Source organism: Cyprinodon tularosa, unplaced genomic scaffold (genome assembly GCF_016077235.1).
Source record: "Cyprinodon tularosa strain WSP-4 unplaced genomic scaffold, ASM1607723v1 ctg84, whole genome shotgun sequence".
NCBI lineage: Eukaryota > Metazoa > Chordata > Actinopteri > Cyprinodontiformes > Cyprinodontidae > Cyprinodon > Cyprinodon tularosa.
In genome coordinates this window covers 1,505,647-1,523,926 of record NW_024039607.1, presented here as the reverse complement: position 1 = coordinate 1,523,926, position 18,280 = coordinate 1,505,647, and the positions used below count along the sequence as shown (strand labels likewise).

The following is an 18,280-nucleotide window of genomic DNA, read 5'->3' as shown; positions in this document are numbered from 1 at the left end:
GGTCCTATTTGAAATGGTTTTAACTGACGGTATACATTTGTTTTAAGAAAATGGCAAATGTCTGATTTTATGTCAACCCACGCATCAGAGCTACAGCCACTCACATGGGGCATCGGTTGCCATAGCAACGACTGCTTTCCTTTTCTGTTGGAGGGAAGTGGCCGTCTTATTCTTGTTTATACCCCACCTACCTTCAATCATGGCATCGTTCACAACTGTGAGTGAGACTTTATTGGGAGTGACACTAGACAGATTTCATCCAATACTTTAAAACGGTACTGATATCTATTTGCTGTTTCCACCTTGTGTGACCACCACTTGCTGAGTTTCTTTTTTGTGCCTCGATACTTCACAATAGAAAGAAAACAAACAGAAAGGCCTCAGATGGAGAGGCGACCATAACGGCTGTGATGGGGGAAAAAATGTATTTCCTATAGAACCCCTTCATGATATTTTATTAAATTTTTATCTGATGACACAGTTGCTAGCCTAGGCTGCACCGCGTCTAAGGGAGAAGAGTTGTTAAATCATTTTGAGGAGTGTTTGGAATAAAAATAATCATTCTCATAACAAGCCTAGACTTTTTCTCTGGGTTTATTCATAACATTTTATTATTTTCCTCAACTGTGTAAATTTTGATTAACTGTTTGTAGATACTGGCGATTTTTATTTAATTATTACTGAAATATATCAACAGTTTTGTCTCCATTTCACTCATAAATATGGTTGCTTTATCTCAATGAGTTCCCTCAAATGCTGGTTTTTATTGTTCTGATAACCACATACATAAAAAAAACTCAAAAAAAAAAATTTCAACGGTGAGTGGAAACATTTACCAAACATTTAGATGGAACCAACGATTATAGCAAAGTTTCAGACATGCAGCTTTTAATATAAACAGACATGAATCAGTCATGTATTACCAACTGCAAATAACAAAACTTCTGAGCCTAAAACTCAAAAGAAAGGATGCTTTATTTGTCATATACATATAGGGTACAAACAATGACATTTCATAGAACAGATGAAGGGTTAGCCTGACCCACTTGGATGAAGCTCGCTGACATGATCAGTATGTCTTTTGTGAAGGCAACATACACAGAAAAGGGGGACCATATAACCTCCACACAGAAAAGCCTCAGCCTATCCCAGAACCTTCTTGCTGTGAAGCAAGAGCAACCACTGCTCCACCATGCTGAACATACTAATTTTATCAGGCTATAATAAATTTTTATTTATGTATTCTTTATATTGGATAAGCAAAACAGGCAAAAGTGCTGTGGGCTAGCAATAGATACTTTATTTATAGTGGGAAACAGATAAAAAGGAATGTCTTTCTGCAAGCACATCAACAGCATGCAAAACCATTAATGGCTTTTACTAACTCTGGCAGTTCATATCAGTTTCTTAAGCCCTGAAAGTATGTAAATAGAAGCCCTATGCCCTAACCACTAGGCCGTCATATATATTTGTATATATGTATATATAAATGTATATATATATATGTGTGTGTGGGTGTGTGTGTGTGTATAACTTCATGCTAATCAGGGCAGATTTTTTTAAAGATGCCAGAAACTGAATATAGTGCTATTCCAACACTTCCTTCTAGCTGCAGTCAGATTTCTTAAATGTTGATAATTGCGCTAGGTCTTGATTTTTGGGTTTTCTTTTTCTGTGTCAAATAAGAGATCAGCTAAAAAAACAAAAATCCATAAACTCTGGCCGTGGCTGTGCCTACAAAACATTAGTCGATCCACATTGCCTACTGTTCAAAGTGGATTGACTACTTGTTTATCAATCAAACATATTTTATATGTGCCGCCATAGGCTCTAAGTGTAATTCATCCACATATGACTAGCGGTCCGCCATTACCTGAAAGCACGAAGAAGTACTTCTATGCTAGTTTTCTGCTGCTGCTTTTGTTTAAGCTATTTGTTTACTATTTTGTGTAAAGTGGAGCATCAATGGCTGAAGAGAATCCTGACAAACTGCAAATATTTGTGGAAGCTTGGGTAATTAGCAAGACGGTGAGCATTAGCTACAAGGATCTTTTCTGATTGTAAAAAAGCTGACTTTATGTGGCGATTTTTTTTCATTATGGAATGTTTTTATTATGAATATGTTAGATTACAATCTGGAATATGAACAATCTAAGATTGGATTTATAATACCACCTTAATCTAAATACACAAAATGGAGTGCAGGTGAAACATTTCACCAACATCATGCAGATTTCTTTTTTTAAATGCAATGTTTTTATTTAAAAAAAACATTCACCACAGGGAAGTCTGCCATTTCAAATCCCAAAGTTAATTGTAGCAGGAGCAGCAAGAAGACACTAACAAATTGTAAATATAATAATGCCGGCAGAGACCTCTGCTTCTTTTGCTGATTTCCTGCTGACTAGGTGCATCCTGACATTTTGCTAGCTTTCTAGGTGAAATACAAAATTATCAGTGGAGTCGCTTCCAGCATAGATAACTTTTGCGAAGGAGGGGACCGTGAAGTATGCGCACAATCCAAAAATATGCAAACAGCCGTTGGACATATCTTCCACCACATAATCTTGGTTGATGCCTTTAGATGACCGGATTCAGTCTTTTAATATGAAGAATATGAGGTTTTCAGTTATTTTAATTTGTTGTTTATTAAAAATGGAATTCAATTAAGTTTCTGATGATCTCTTCTTCCTTTTTGATGTAGAAAAAGAGAACAGTGTTGTATTTTAATTGTCACTAAAATACAACGTATTTTGTATACTAATAGCCGCTTTGAAAAGAAAAAAAACACTGGAGTCAAGGTAAATTGATCTCCCATCCACCTGTCTATTCCACTTACATTCGAAATTTCTGGAGCATTACATGCAAAACAGGGTAAACACAGTGCCTTTCCCAAAGCAGTGAAATGAATACCTTCCCCTGTAGACACAAAATAGTAGCTACATCCCATGACATGCCAGTTATGGCTGCTTTAACATGACTTACTTTTTATATAGAGTACAACATAATGCATCCCCATTTACATATTTTCAAACTTATTTTAGAAATAGTTTTCAGCTGCTAGTAAGTGATCAACCTCTACTGATTTTTATTTTTATTTTTTATCTCTGTGTGTATTCTTTAGAGTGTCCTGGCAAAAATGTGTTTTGTGTATATAATGACAGTACAGATTGATTCTTTCCCAAATGTAATGTGTTTATCTTTAAAATGTAGGATTTGGTTGAGCATGCCATTTTTTCCCAAGCCCTATAGTTTAAATCATTGTGACTTTCCTTTCAAATTTCAAATTTCCTTTGTGTTTACCTAAATGCTTTTTGTGTCTCTATTTAATTCTATTCTATTCCAGCTTTAGCAAAGCAAATTAACAGTCATTCAAATTAAACAGGAGAGCTACCTTTCTTATTGAGGGCCAGAATGTTCACATTTTGGACCAAGAAGACAGGTGGCTTTTAAGAGCCATTTATGTTAAGAGAGAAAAAACAACCTTAAACAAAGGGGGTGGACTCAGCTCTGAAAAAAACCTACAATGCAGTGATAGAGTTGATTCCTTTCTGCTATCATTATCCTCATCAAAATGCAGGGAACAAAGACATCTCGCCTAGTCAGCCAGGCCAACGATGCACCTAACAACTCCCCCTTTTCAGAGGTATAGGCCAGTGTCGGGTATTGCAGGCTAAGAAAGTCCTCAACCACTCCCCTATGCTAAGGGGCGGACCTGTTCTTTCGGTTCAATTAGGATGTTTCTAAGCCAAAACAAGGCTTTGTTGGGCTAATCTATAAAGGTTGGAACTCAACGCTATTTCAGACATTTTGAATTGAAAAAGCTTCCTGGATGGGAATTGAAACGCCTTCAAACTTGGAAAACAAAGTCCAGTGGTTTGTTTTTTTTTGAAGCCTTTTAAATTAACAAAATAAGCAGAATCAATATTTTAATGTCGAGCATTAATACACAGGTTAAACACAACATATATACTGTTATATATACTAGGCATCTTCTTTAAACCACATTGTAAAAACTATCCCTAAAAACAGGGTTGCTGCTGTGAAATAAAAAATCGCAAAAGCTTTATTTATTTTGTTAGCAATTCTGGTCCAGTAGCCAGGCTTTGCATCTTCCTGTCTGCCACTGAGAAGAGTTATTGATTTCTTGATCTCTCCGAGGTCGTCTGACATCTTTTCTAGTGCAAGGGACACTTCAGTATTTTCACCCCTGCCACCCTGAAAACATGTGTCATCAAATTCATATATCAATGAGACACAGTAGGTTTCTACTTTCAGTTCTTACCTCTTTTTCAGTAACTGGTGAACAATAAAAAGATGTTTTCTTTGCAGATGTACAGTTACTACATTTCTGGATCCCTGGAACAGTTAAAAAAAATGGAGAAGATTCAGATCATCATTTCAACCAGAAAAGAGCATGACTGTTTAAAGTATGATGGTCTTACCTATAAAGCAGGTTTGAAAGTCAGTCAGTTTCTCCTGTTGGTCTTCAACCTGCCATTTTGTCTTTTCCATTTCAGCAACCTGGGATGCATCTTTATCAATCAGATAAATCACCAAAATTGTTTCCAAGAGGCTGAGCAGCATTAGAGCAAAAGTCCCAATGCAGTAAACCGCTGAGGGAAGCAAACAGCTTTAATTAACCATACTGATCAGGTATTTGTGTTTCAGCTCATCGGTATTGGTTAAGAAACAATGTTTGACCTATTAGAGGAATCCTATCAGAGGAAGATGGAAGAATATCGTTGAGAATAAGCTGCATCACAGTCACTGCAAGCATTATGGTGACTTTGAAGCCAATCTTCTCACCACTGGTATCTGACATCAGCAAGGAGGCAAAGTCCAGACAAAAAAAGAAAATAACAGGCAGCAAGAAGTTTGCAGTATACAGGACAGCTCTCCTCTTCATGTTTATCTAAGAAATTAGAGAAATGTGAGAAATTAATTCATTTAGAACATGGCAAAAGATACTATACATGTAGCCAATACATGTTAAAAAGTATGTAAATCAAATTAAAACAAGATGGACTAATGTTAGCTACACTCACTCGCCACTTCACTACACCTGTTTAATAACTGATTCAAACAAGTAGCAATTCAGTCAATCACATAACAGCAACACAATGTGCAACTGGAGGTGGTAAATATGACTTGCTGAAGATCAACAATATGAACAGGAAATAAACGTAATTTTACTAACTCTGGCTTGTCTGCATTTCTCAGAAACTGCTAAATCTGCTGAAATGTTTACAGTCTTTGAGATAAACAGAAATGATCAGAAAGAAATATTAAACATTCAGCCAGCACCAGAGGTCTGTTTCACAAAGCAGTAAAAAAAAAACCAAGAATCAAATCCTTGACTATGAATTTTTCTAGCCTGAAGTTGGAGACTATAAGTTTTCGGGTTCACGATCGCTGGTGTGCATTGGTTTAATCAACTCTTAGTAAGTTCATTCTGAGTCAAGCGCGTGCATAACAGTGGTGTGCTGATTCGACGAGTAGATTAAAGGATTTCAATGCTGCCTGATTTAATGCTTAAATGTGTATGCTGTCTGTTGTGGAAGGCTGTTTTGACATTTATTTAGAGCACGCTCCTCTCTGTTGTTCAATTTGTATATTATTATAATAGGATTATTTGTGGTAAAAATCACATTCACTGTCAGAACTGTCATATTAAAGGGATAGTTCGGGATTTTTGACATGAATCTGTATGGCATCCCCATCACCAGTGTCATGTAATCACACTGACTTACCCCTGGCAGCATCCTGTGAGCAGAGTTCTCGTCCAGCTTTGGTCAAGCCTAAAGTAGTCCGGCAGGTTTGCTAGACCCAGCGAAATAAAACGTTTCTCTTCCCAAAACATTATGTGTTCAAAAGAGCGATATTTTTGCATCCCAAAAACATTGTAGTGGAAAAAGTCACACGTCGTTATCACTTGGTCCTATTTTCTCTCTGTTCGTATCAGTGCGCGCGACACCATGACCTGACAGCTAGGGCCTACTAACCTGACAACAGCCAGATGCATGTCTCGCTCCGCCTAGAGCCTAGCTAGGCGGAGCGAGACATGCATCTGGCTGTTGTTGAGCTCGCTGTCAGAATGACGGCGCGCACTGATACGAACAGAGAGAAAATAGGACCAAGTGATAACGACGTGTGACTTTTTCCACTACAATGTTTTTGGGATGCAAAAATATCACTCTTTTGAACACATAATGTTTTGGGAAGAGAAACGTTTTATTTCGCTGGGTCTAGCAAACCTGCCGGACTACTTTCGGCATGTCCCACCGGGAGGAGGCCCAGGAGGAGACCCAGGACAAGTTGGAGGGACTATGTTTCTCGGCTGGCCTGGGAGCGCCTCGGGATTCTCCCAAAGGAGCTGGCCGAAATGGCTGGAGAGAGGGACGTCAGGGCCTCCCTACTGAAGCTGCTAATTAAGTCTATCATTTGTTAAAATCGCCAAACATTTCAGGACTCTCAAGGATGTGTGTCTTTTTATGGCATGTTAACTAAACTGAGGAAATTTGTAGTAGGTGGTGCAATAAAGAAAAAAAAAACATATCAAGGGACTAGAGAATACATTGACAACATGGGTGTAATGGACCTGTGAGAGTGAATTCTGAGTATATCACATATCAACAAGGACCAAAAAAAATGGAGGTAAAGTATTATCAAGCATTTCTTTGTTTTCGCAATCAGAAGTATTTGGATACAATACTAGTCTGAGATTAAAGTGCTCAACTGGCCAGTGAACAAACAGTGTGTAAAGGACACAGCAGTACTTTGATTTGAGCTGCACCTTCCTGAGGAGTTGTTGGGTAGTCCTTCATTTGATCAAGTGGTGAAGACAGCAAAAAGAGTCTCAGCCACCAGAAAAAAAAGATCACAATAACATAACCATTTGTGCAGAGACAAGGAGCTATAGACATGTGCCAGAGAGGATTATAGTGGCAAGACATACATGAGATGACACTTTTTTCAGGAGGACTTATTAAGCAGCATGTGCTCTGACTACAGTGTGCTCTTGATTACATTTTAGGTTAAGCATTTTAGGTTACCTGCTGCAATTAATATACAGCAACATTCTAAAATGGATTAACCTCATTCTGTAGCACCATAAAAAAGCTATATTGCAGACATTCTTAATTGAACAAAACATATGTTGCTGATGTAATCCACATCACATAAGGCCCAACTTCCTGTTGCACTCTTATAGTGTCAAGCCTTGTCCCTTTAAAGTTGTTGCTTGCAACATTTGGACGGCTCCATGGATGCTACAGCTGATGATTGCAATTTCGAAGCCCCATGAACCCATGAATCAATTTAAAACAACTGGCCAAAAGTCGAAACCGAGCTTCTTATTTTACCCAGATGCACCACAGAGCGCCACAGGATATCATTCCTGCCTGTGGTCATCAATCTCTACAACGCCTCCCTCAAGTGATTCAGTTTATTTATTATTTTACATACATTTTACTTCTTAACCATAATGTTTTTATGTAATTGGTATTGTAATTTAATCTTGTGATTTTATGCTTGTGTTTATTTTTAAGGTTGCCTTTTTAATATCTGGCTGGGGGACTACCGATGAAAATTAGCACTCCTTAGCTAACTCGGGTATATTTACTGTCAGGACTCTGCTGCCTCTGCCTTCTCCACAGGTGTTCCTGGTTGACTGATTGGTGATCGCACACCAGCAGGTTGTTTCTGCAGCACCGGGGTGCTCTATAAGAACTGCGTTCAGACAGCGGAAGGACGCCTGAGTGTTACCGTAGTGGTATGCTAAAACTACCACGGTCTCTAGCCTTCTCAAGCTTTGTGTAACCTGTCTTACCTCTGTGTCTCCCAGGTGCCCCCTCGTGTTCTGATCCCTCTCATGGTGGACTCCTCTGAGTGGTTCCCCCGGTTCCTTCCGAGTCGGTGCCCCTCACTGGTCCCCCCACCCTCACGGACCTCCTTCAGGTTTCCCCCGCTGTTCTGGTTGCCTGGATCTCCCCGGTGCTGCTCGGACCCTCTCTGGCTTCAGCTCTCTGGTCACCTGGACGATCGCCTTCTCCTCCTCCTGGCCAGCTTTAAGTCCAACCCGCCTTCTCCCCAGTTCGGCTTTCCCCACTCTGAGGTAAGCGTTCGTCCAGCTGAACATTCCTCTCTGCTCCGTCCCTGGTTAACCGCCCTTCTCATTCCCCTAGACGTTCCTTGGTTCCGGCTCCCTGTGCTGAGCTTCGGTCTGCGGTTGCAGAATCCCCTTTCGTTCTGTTTTTTCCAATAAAACCCTCAAAGATCTGCCTGTTTCCGAGTGTGTTCAGCATGTGGGCCAAACACGTCAAGCCAAACATGACATTTACATTGTTTTAATGTTTATTAATGTACACTGTCCCCTTTCAAATAAACTATAAATGAAATGAAATATATATATATATATATATATATATATATATATATATATATATATATATATATATATATATATATATATATATATATATATATATATGTATGTATGTATGTATATATATCTGGAGCGTGTAACAAAAGTAATTTCCCTCTGGGATTATTAAAATATTTCTGATTCTGAAACATAGACACACCTTTGAATGGCGGCATCTGCTGGATAGCTGGGAGAACTAGATTTGAGCCTTTATCCAAGTGTCCTCTATTATTTGTTACTGACCTCTTACATTACAGTATTGATAATGGTTAAATAAGATATATATGTATATTTTTTTTATTCGTGACTTGTGATATTTGTATGCGATCAACATCCTTTCTGTTGCATAACAGCTTGATTTATTCCTTATAAAATCATACTTTAGGAAGTTTTTGACAGAATGATAACTAGAAAGTGGGAGGAGTGTGTGCTTCTGCAAAGGGGACAGTTCTTGTGTTACATAAATTGTAAAATAGTGAAGGTTGTGCACTTTTATTCTGTTTCAAAAAAATGTAAAAAAAAATAAACGTTTGCACTCTGTTTGGCTTTGATCTGCTCCATTTCTTGGGGCCTATAAGGTCAAAGTGCTTAATAAATAAAATAATAAACCTAATATCAGCTCTATAGGTTTCCCTACATGTCTCTTCCTCACTTGACTCTCTCCCTCACTCTCTCACACACACACCCACTCAACCTAAGTCACAGAACTTTCACTTCAACAAAACACACATAACTCTATCAGTCACTCACTCAATCACTCAACCCAATCTCTAAACAATATATATATATAGATATATATCTATATCTATATATATATATATATATATATATATATATATATATATATATATATATATATATATATATATATATATATATATATATATATATATATATATATATATATATTATTTTTTATTTTTTTTTCCCTAAACTATACTAACTTAATCTAAGTCAATTCTAAACTTTACTCTAGACTTTCCCTGTTATGATATAAACTATTAATGGAAACAATAAAGTCGATAGTAAAACAATCTCCTCCCCTTAAAACCCACGGTTTGAGCCTTGATTCTGGTGCTATTTAAATACTTGACGATAGATGGGAAGCGAAATGTCTTCAAACTTGGAAAGCAAAGTCCAGTGGTTTGTTTTTAACTTTTTTTATACTCGTCCAGGACAGGGGTAAGCTGGAAACACTTCTCAGCGACACATCTGTTTTAAAAAGATCAAAGCTGTTTTGAGCTGACTGATTTGAGCATAACATCACTAGCTATAGCTTACGCTGCTCCCAGCTGTTCCTTGCTGTGGCATATTGTTTGTTTGTTTTTTTAAACCTTCATACTACACCAATGCTCACTTATTACTGTGGTTGCCTTCACCATACAGGTGCTGGTCATAAAATTAGAATATCATGAAAAAGTAGATTGATTTCAGTAATTCCATTTAAAAAGTGAAACTTGTATATTATATTCATACATTACATACAAACTCATATATTTCAGATGTTTATTTTGTTTAATTTTGATGATTACAAATGACAACAAATGAAAATCTCAAATTCATCATATCAGAAAATTACAATATTGTGAAAAGGTTCAAAATTGATGGCCCCTGGTGCCACACTCTAATCAGCTAATTAACTCAAACCACCTGCAAAAGCCTTTAAATGGTCTTTCAGTCTAGTTCTATAGGCTACACAATCATGGGGAAGACTGCTGACTTGACAGTTGTCCAAAAGACGACCATCGACACCTTGCACAAGGAGGGCAAGACACAAAAGGTCATCGCTAAAGAGGCTGGCTGTTCACAGAGCTCAGTGTCCAAGCACATTAATAGAGAGGCGAAGGGAAGGAAAAGATGTGGTCGAAAAAAGTGTACAAGCAAGAGAGATAACCGCACCCTGGAGAGGATTGTGAAACAAAACCCATTCAAAAATGTGGGGGAGATTCACAAAGAGTGGACTGCAGCTGGAGTGAGTGCTTCAAGAACCACCACACACAGACGTATGAAAGACATGGGTTTCTGCTGTCGCATTCCTTGTGTCAAGCCACTCTTGAACCACAGACAGCGTCAGAAGCGTCTTGCCTGGGCTAAAGAGAAACAGGACTGGACTGCTGGTGAGTGGTCCAAAGTCATGTTCTCTGATGAAAGTAAATTTTGCATTTCCTTTGGAAATCAAGGTCCCAGAGTCTGGAGGAAAAGAAGAGAGGCACTTCATCCACGTTGCTTGAAGTCCAGTGTAAAGTTTCCACAGTCAGTGATGGTTTGGGGTGCCATGTCATCTGCTGGTGTTGGTCCATTGTGTTTTCTGAGGTCCAGGGTCAACGCAGCCACATACCAGGAAGTTTTAGAGCACTTCATGCTTCCTGCAGCTGACCAACTTTTTGGAGATGCAGATTTCATTTTCCAACAGGACTTGGCACCTGCACACAGTGCCAAAGCTACCAGTACCTGGTTGAAGGACCATGGTATCCCTGTTCTTAATTGGCCAGCAAACTCTCCTGACCTTAACCCCATAGAAAATCTATGGGGTATTGTGAAGAAGAAGATGCAATACACCAGACCCAACAATTCAGAAGAGCTAAAAGCCACTATTAGAGAAACCTGGGCTATCATAACACCTGAGCAGTGCCACTGACTGATCGACTCCATGCCACGCCGCATTGCTGCAGTAATACAGGCCAAAGGAGGCCCAACTAAATACTGAGTGCTGTACATGCTCATACTTTTCATGTTCATACTTTTCAGTTGGCCAACATTTCTATAAATCCTTTGTTTTTATTGGTCTTCAGTAATATTCTAATTTTCTGATATGATGAATTTGAGATTTTCATTTGTTGTCATTTGTAATCATCAAAATTAAACAAAATAAACATCTGAAATATATGAGTTTGTATGTAATGTATGAATATAATATACAAGTTTCACTTTTTAAATGGAATTACTGAAATCAATCTACTTTTTCATGATATTCTAATTTTATGACCAGCACCTGTAGATCACTCTAGCTTCCTTTCCAACTCGGTAAGTTTGTTCCTTCCGTTAAGCATGTTATGTTGTTGATCATACAAACTTACAGATAACTCATAATACTGCAGATTACAACCCATATACCTTGTGGACTTTCTCCCAATCATCTCTCAAATCATCTACTCATGAGTGAGTGAAGTTATATTAATTGTATGTGAGTTTTGTGGCACCGCCGTACTCAGGGATGCATGTCACGCTAAGTGGGTGTTAAATAAACACATTTAGTGAGATAGATAGATAGATAGATAGATAGATAGATAGATAGATAGATAGATAGATAGATAGATAGATAGATAGATAGATAGATAGATAGATAGATAGATAGATAGATAGATAGATAGATAGATAGATAGATAGATAGATAGATAGATAGATAGATAGATAGATAGATAGATAGATAGACATATAAATTATATTGGTTATATAAGCTCATTAATATATATAGGCTCATTTGTATATGCAAATAAATTTTTTTCAATAAGGGTATCAAATATACGAATATTAATCATAATTCCCTTTGTTTGTCCTTTATGCAGTCAGTCCCGTACTAGCTATAGTCAAATCATTACACTGACAAGAAACAGAAAAATATGAGAAGGAATAGAGGCAAAAATATGTATTGATAATGTAGGCTGGTGTTTTCTAGTTTTAAATAGCAAAGACTAAGGACAAAATTTCCAGTTTGTAATTCCTTGTAATGTTTACTATATAAATTATAATATAATAAATTTACATTGCTGTTATATCTGTTCCTTAACCTTTTTGAAAAAAATCTATTAATTCAAATAGAAAAGAACATATTAAAAACATCTGGACACAATAGGATGATTTTCTGACTACACTGCTGGTAAAAATACTTACTGTGTATACGATCATTGTTTGATTGAAGCCAAAATCGTTGACAGTCATCCTTGTGACTGTCATGCTGTCAAAAAGCCACTCGTACTGCGTCCGCATTACTTTTCGTGACCACTCTGTGATTTCTGTACTGTTTGCATTGTAGAATAACTCAATTTCTTCATCTGAGTTGGAAAACAAACAAAACAGAGCAGCATTTTTGAGTTCCCCAAGCATGTTAACATCAGCGCAGTGTATATTGTGGACATGTATTTGTACTCTTTTAGGTAAGGTTTAATTAATTGATGTTTCGGGTTTTACCTGAGTACATAATTGACTTAAAAGAGATGTTGCAGCTCTGTCTGTCAAATGGGAATCTATAAACATGCATCTTGCATGTGCTGACCACCACCTGGTCATTTCTATATTCAACCCAGCCATGGCTCCGGATGTTAAGATAAGGGCTTGGAGAGGCTTTGTCTGCCTCTGTCCTGCAGGACAACATATAAATACAATCAGCTTTAAAGTAAATCTACCATAATATGACAGAATTTCAGGTTTCAATTTTACCACCACTGCATGAAAAGTGTGATTTTCGTCAATATGCGGCACTGTAGATTGTCGTGGAACTTCAGGTTAGCGGCAGTTTACGGCAATTTGCAGGCTTTGCCGAACACTCCCGTAAATTGTCAGAAATTGACATGGACTTTCTTAGGCAGTGTTCCCCCCATGGAATTCTAGGGGAGGCTTTAACATGTAAATGAACATGCTGTGAGCTATACAAATGCAAATCAGGGTTGCAGGGGGGGTTTTACTCCAAGTGACATTTTTCTAAAAGGTAAGAAAATCTCTGATACAAAGAGATCAGGCTCAGTATAGACCCTTACATTTTAGCTTGAATTGATTTATTTAATTAAAGTATAGAGACCAAAACAGATCTTTAGCTGACAGAGCAATACATTTAGAGCAGTAATTATTAAAAAAGAAAAAATTGCATTTAAGATAAAAAATAAAATGTTGTCTGTCAATATGCTCAATTCACAATTTCTTAAGTGGAAAAGTTTCAAGAAATGAGTCTGAGATGATTCACTTTATAACATGGCGCATTATCCTGTTGGAAGTAGCCATCAGAAGATTGGTACACTGTGGTCATAAGGTCCGGCCAGGTCAAGATCCGCAATTGCAATCGCACCAAACAGGAAAAAGAACATCGACAAATTCCGGTTCGTCAAATTAAAATATAGCAGCAACAGATCGGTGACTAGAAATTATAGCACAATTCTTATATATATATAAAAAAAAAAACTAACACCGTTTATTTAAATGATTGGATCCAAACTATTGGTTATTCACCAACGAGGAAACAGATTTCTCATCTCCATCAAAATATTTATTTTATACCGAGGGACTTAAACTTTAATCAAATCCATTCAAAAGAAACTTCTTATTACAGGAATGAAAAGAGATGCTGAGTTTGGGAGTAGTGAATAAGTTCATTCAAAAAAAGCAGATTTGAATTATCCTTATCCCCGTTACAAAAATCTACAAAAATATATATATATATATATTTGGGCAGAAACTGAACATATGCTGGATGATGGTGGGATTTTTTTAATATGTCATATTAAATTAAGCGCTCACAGGGTTCATACAGGAATGAGTGACTCTAATTTAATGCTATTTGAAATGATTTTAATGCCATCAACAAGAACCATGTACACAAGTTATTAGTGTACATGAAATATGGAGGAGCTGTAAGCAGAGTTCCATGACTCCTGTATGTATGTAAACACACACACACACACACATATATGCGTATATATATATCCTCTAGCTTTTTCTCCGCCTGGAGCGATATAATATATCTGACGAAATTGTTTTTATAAGCATTTTTTATTAAAGAATTATAAATACTTCGATAAACATATTTAAATAATTTTAGTGCCAATTTAGGCCTTGATTTAAAAAAAAAAAGAATGATTTTTTAATTATTTTTATTGATCCGCGGAGACCCTGGTTCATCTCGCGCATGCGCTCTACGATCTCCAAGAAACTCAGAGCGGCGCGGTGTGCAGCCACAGCCGAGGATGTATGCTTTGCTTTGTGCAGGCGGTCTGGAGCGGAGGATGGGGGATTTCGGGGTAAAACTCCTCTTGGACGCGATGGCGACTCTGCATCGAACAAGACAAACTCAAAGAAGAGATGCTAGCGGTAAATATATGTTCGATTACTGCCTGCAAGGCTAAAAGCAGCCTAGCCTAAGCTACGGCTAATAGCAGCCTAGCCTAAAGCTACGGCTAATAGTAGCCTTGCAAGAACAAGCTTTATTAAAGTGTATTTTTTGTGATTCACAGGAAGCAGTACACCGTCTTCACAACTCAGAGACTAATTGCAGGCGCTATGAACCGGAGCAAGGGTAAGATTTAAAGAATATGCTTTCATTCTGCAGTAAAAGGAAATGGATACGGATGGATACCGATCATAGCTGTACATTTTGTTTTCACAGACCTCCTATTTGCTCGGAGCCATATCAGCAGGTCCAGATTTGCACGATGTTGATAAAGACGACATTGTGTGTAAGTGACTTGTTTTAATGTTTTCTCCTTCCTTGTTACTGTGACTTGCGTTTGATTTTTTATTCATACCACTCTCATTTAATTGTGTTCCAGCTGCCTGTAAGACTTATTTTGAGACGGTACACAGGAGCTTCAGATATACGCTGCCAGCCAACACGTTGCATGCGGAGACTGCCAGGCAATCTGCTCGGAGTCGGGCCAGAAGAAAGAGGGTAAGACTTTATTTGGTGACTATTTTTCAGGTGCATTAATAGATGTGTTGTGTCCATGCGCAGTGCGCTGATTCATTGTTTTTTTTCCAGCTGCTGAAAGCGAGGCAGAGTGTGCTAGCAGATGAGGAAGTGGAACTCTGGAAGTCCGCCACCGTCGGCCTCATGTCCGACGAAGAAGATGGCGTCGTTGGCGGTGTCTCTGGATGGATTGTACGGTCGCCGCCATTTCGTAGGCCGGATCTCACTGAACTCTATGTTAAGCTGCAGTCCCGGTTAGAAGCGATGCCGAAGTACAGGGCCACGCACAGTAGGCGCCTGCACATCGGACCTGCCTCGGAGGGAATGCTGCCAGTTACCTCCAACCCCGAGGAAGCAAACGGACCGTTCACGGACTTGTAATTTTTAGATACGCATGTGTTTGGATACGCGTTGTATATAGTTTTGTGTGTTTTAATAAAGCTCTTTCTTTGCATAAACAGCTTCCTGGAAAATGTTCATTTCCTGTATAAATTCATTAATGTCCTTGATGGTAGCCTAATAATTGTGTAGTAGTGTAGGATAACATAAATACACAGCATATGAATGAATAAATATATGAATGAATAAATATATATATATATATATATATGTGTGTAAATTTATATGTAAATATATATATATGCCAACCAATCACGAGCGACTTTACTTGTTTGAGAATAGTGGTTTCAGCCAATACTGAGTAGGTTATTCAAGCCAGACCTGGCCAGCCGCGCGGGTTTGCTGCATTCATATGCTAATTAGGGCCATTAGTACAGCTGATCACTCTCCACATACGTCAGAGTCCATTTCCGACAATTTGTGGCACGACAAACGCGGACACTGACGAAAATCAGGGAGATCTGCGGGAGTTTACGGGGGTTTACGGGGACGAAAATCTCACTTTTCATGCAGTGCACAACTTAGTCAAATGCTTCACTGAAAGGCAGAAATTATATTTTCAAATCATAATAAGCACAATTATGTTTTATTCTTTTTTTTTTTTTTTTATCTTTTTTTATGTCAAGGGAATTGCTACAGTATGTTAGTCTTTCAGTATGTGAGTACAACTTGATTGTGTTTTCCTCACAATTCCACTATTCCTCTATGCAGTAAAATTGTGTGGTATGCAGGGGATTATTCTGTAAACAAAAGGCTGTTAACCCACACTCCAGCTCCGTCATTCTCAGATTTGAATCCTTGGTCAAGGAAAAACTTTGAATCCACTTTAGACATGCATATCGATATTCATGGCAATATTTCAAAAATCTCCAAGTCAGGGGTCTCAAACAAATCCCTGAGGACCGATGTCCTACAACTTGTACATTTGTCACTTCTGTAATACACAAGTCCAGTATGAGGTCATTAAAAAGGACTGCTAGATTGCTACTTATTAGGTATTTTTATTCAGATATGTAGAACAAGAGACACATCGAAAAGTTGCAGGGTACTGGCACTTGAGAATTTAAGTCTGAGACCCCAGCTCTAAAGCAATATAACTTGACGAACTGACTTCATATGGATTAAAACTTACTTCTCTACAATAGTGAGATCTGGCATCCACAAAAATTTAGTAGGGACCAAGATATGTTCAATTCCACAGAAATGTTCTGGGTACCACCAGAGGAACTCATTGTCCCATCTCTACTTAGTGGGAAGAAACAGGGGAGACAGTACAGATAAGATATTAGAGTAGGAAGGAAAGAATGTGCGAGACAAAGAAATTTAGAAATTAACAAGAAATTGTATGCTTTATTTTAAGGTAAATAAAACTCACCAAGTAAATCCAAATATAAGCGATAAATGTCTGGTCAGTTTCTCTCTGTGAGCAAAGGAAAAAAGATTTTAGAGGATGTCACAGTTAACAACACCGGCATAAAAAAAGAAAAATGCTTGTACATACCATGTAGTGTGTGTATGGGCAAGGGAGGTAAACACAAAAGCACATTCCACTACCCCTCTGAAACGATCTGTGCCAAGTTCAGACCAAGCTTGGATCAGTTAACTGTGCCAAGCTTGGTTTTTATGACCATTTACACATCCCGCTTGCACCGTCCTCATCTCCTATCGGTGGTCCTCGATACTAGAGCTCTCAAGGCTGGAATTGCACTATTAAAAATGGTGCCGCTCATAAAATTCAGGGACTTATGAACCTGGATTGTGTCCTCCTCCGAAATTTCAACAACAGCCTTGGTCTCATCGGCATCATCCCAGGTCATGATGATGCTGATGAGCACCACACACTTTGGGTGCCATTTATGGTTAATAGGTTGAGAGGAATTTTGTCTTCTGAACAGGTGAATAGATCTCTGAATTGCAACGCCGGACACGCTGCAAAACCCGCAAAATGAGTCAGCCGACTGTAAATAGGAGATGAAGCGGTCTGCTCATGAGCTCTTTGTCATTAGAGAACCGAACCACAACTGAACCCTGAGTCCTAATGTTGAAGTAGTACTAGATTTAGTCCAGTTCAGTTGCGTTCCATTTACACTCAACAGTTATCTCAGTGTCCTTGCTCTGACTGTTCTTGGCACAGTTTCAAAGGGGTTGTGTAAATAGGGCTTTTGTGTATCTTGCTCTGTCACTTATAATCTCAGTAAAATACATTGATTTTGGATATGATGTAACAAAATTTGGTAAGATTCAGCTGATACAACTACCCATCCAAAGCATTGAACATTTTTAAGGACTTACCACATCTAGAATAGCATAAATCTTCATCTCAAGTAGCACCCATGTCAAATGATTGTAGTGTCTTACAGGCCGCTCCACAGTGTACTTGTCACTGTTCTGAGTCAGATTCAAGTGCTCTAAAACAGATTGAGAACTGCAGTTCTCTGGGACATCAACCTCATTTTCTGAAATAACAAGAATGACACAGTAAAAACAAAAGGGTTTATTGATATTCAAAAACAAAATGAAATGTTGACTCCCATGAGCTGAGGGTTGTAAGAGGAGCATGCTGCCAGCATTCTGAAGCCTGAGTGTTAGCCCTAGTGGTAATGCCAAGGACTCTGACCTTTCATTGCTTATTGTATTTCTCTTCTGTGTTTTTTGCATTAAGGAAACTCTGATAAAGTCTCAGATTCTGCTCCAGCTCATAACTCTTGGACTCCAAGAAATCCTCTCTATACCCATAGAATTTCTGGTTTCCAGACTGGCTGGCAGCTCCAAACCTTCCTTTT

General features: G+C 38.2%; 1 protein-coding gene across 1 annotated transcript in view; it reads right to left on the bottom strand.

The window, feature by feature from the left end:
• Nucleotides 1–3,633: 3,633 nt before the first annotated feature.
• The window catches only part of LOC119774884 (5-hydroxytryptamine receptor 3C-like), a 33,374-nt gene continuing 18,727 nt past the window's right edge, over nucleotides 3,634–18,280 (bottom strand). The window contains exons 7-15 of the mRNA XM_038272603.1: nucleotides 17,790–17,953; nucleotides 16,873–16,917; nucleotides 16,630–16,739; nucleotides 12,614–12,783; nucleotides 12,317–12,477; nucleotides 4,705–4,915; nucleotides 4,446–4,616; nucleotides 4,286–4,359; nucleotides 3,634–4,218 (exon numbers count right to left, since the gene is read on the bottom strand). Of these exons, the coding sequence (XP_038128531.1) occupies nucleotides 3,985–4,218; nucleotides 4,286–4,359; nucleotides 4,446–4,616; nucleotides 4,705–4,915; nucleotides 12,317–12,477; nucleotides 12,614–12,783; nucleotides 16,630–16,739; nucleotides 16,873–16,917; nucleotides 17,790–17,953 (1,340 nt within the window). The 3' untranslated portion in view covers nucleotides 3,634–3,984. The remainder of the gene's footprint in view (nucleotides 4,219–4,285; nucleotides 4,360–4,445; nucleotides 4,617–4,704; nucleotides 4,916–12,316; nucleotides 12,478–12,613; nucleotides 12,784–16,629; nucleotides 16,740–16,872; nucleotides 16,918–17,789; nucleotides 17,954–18,280) is intronic.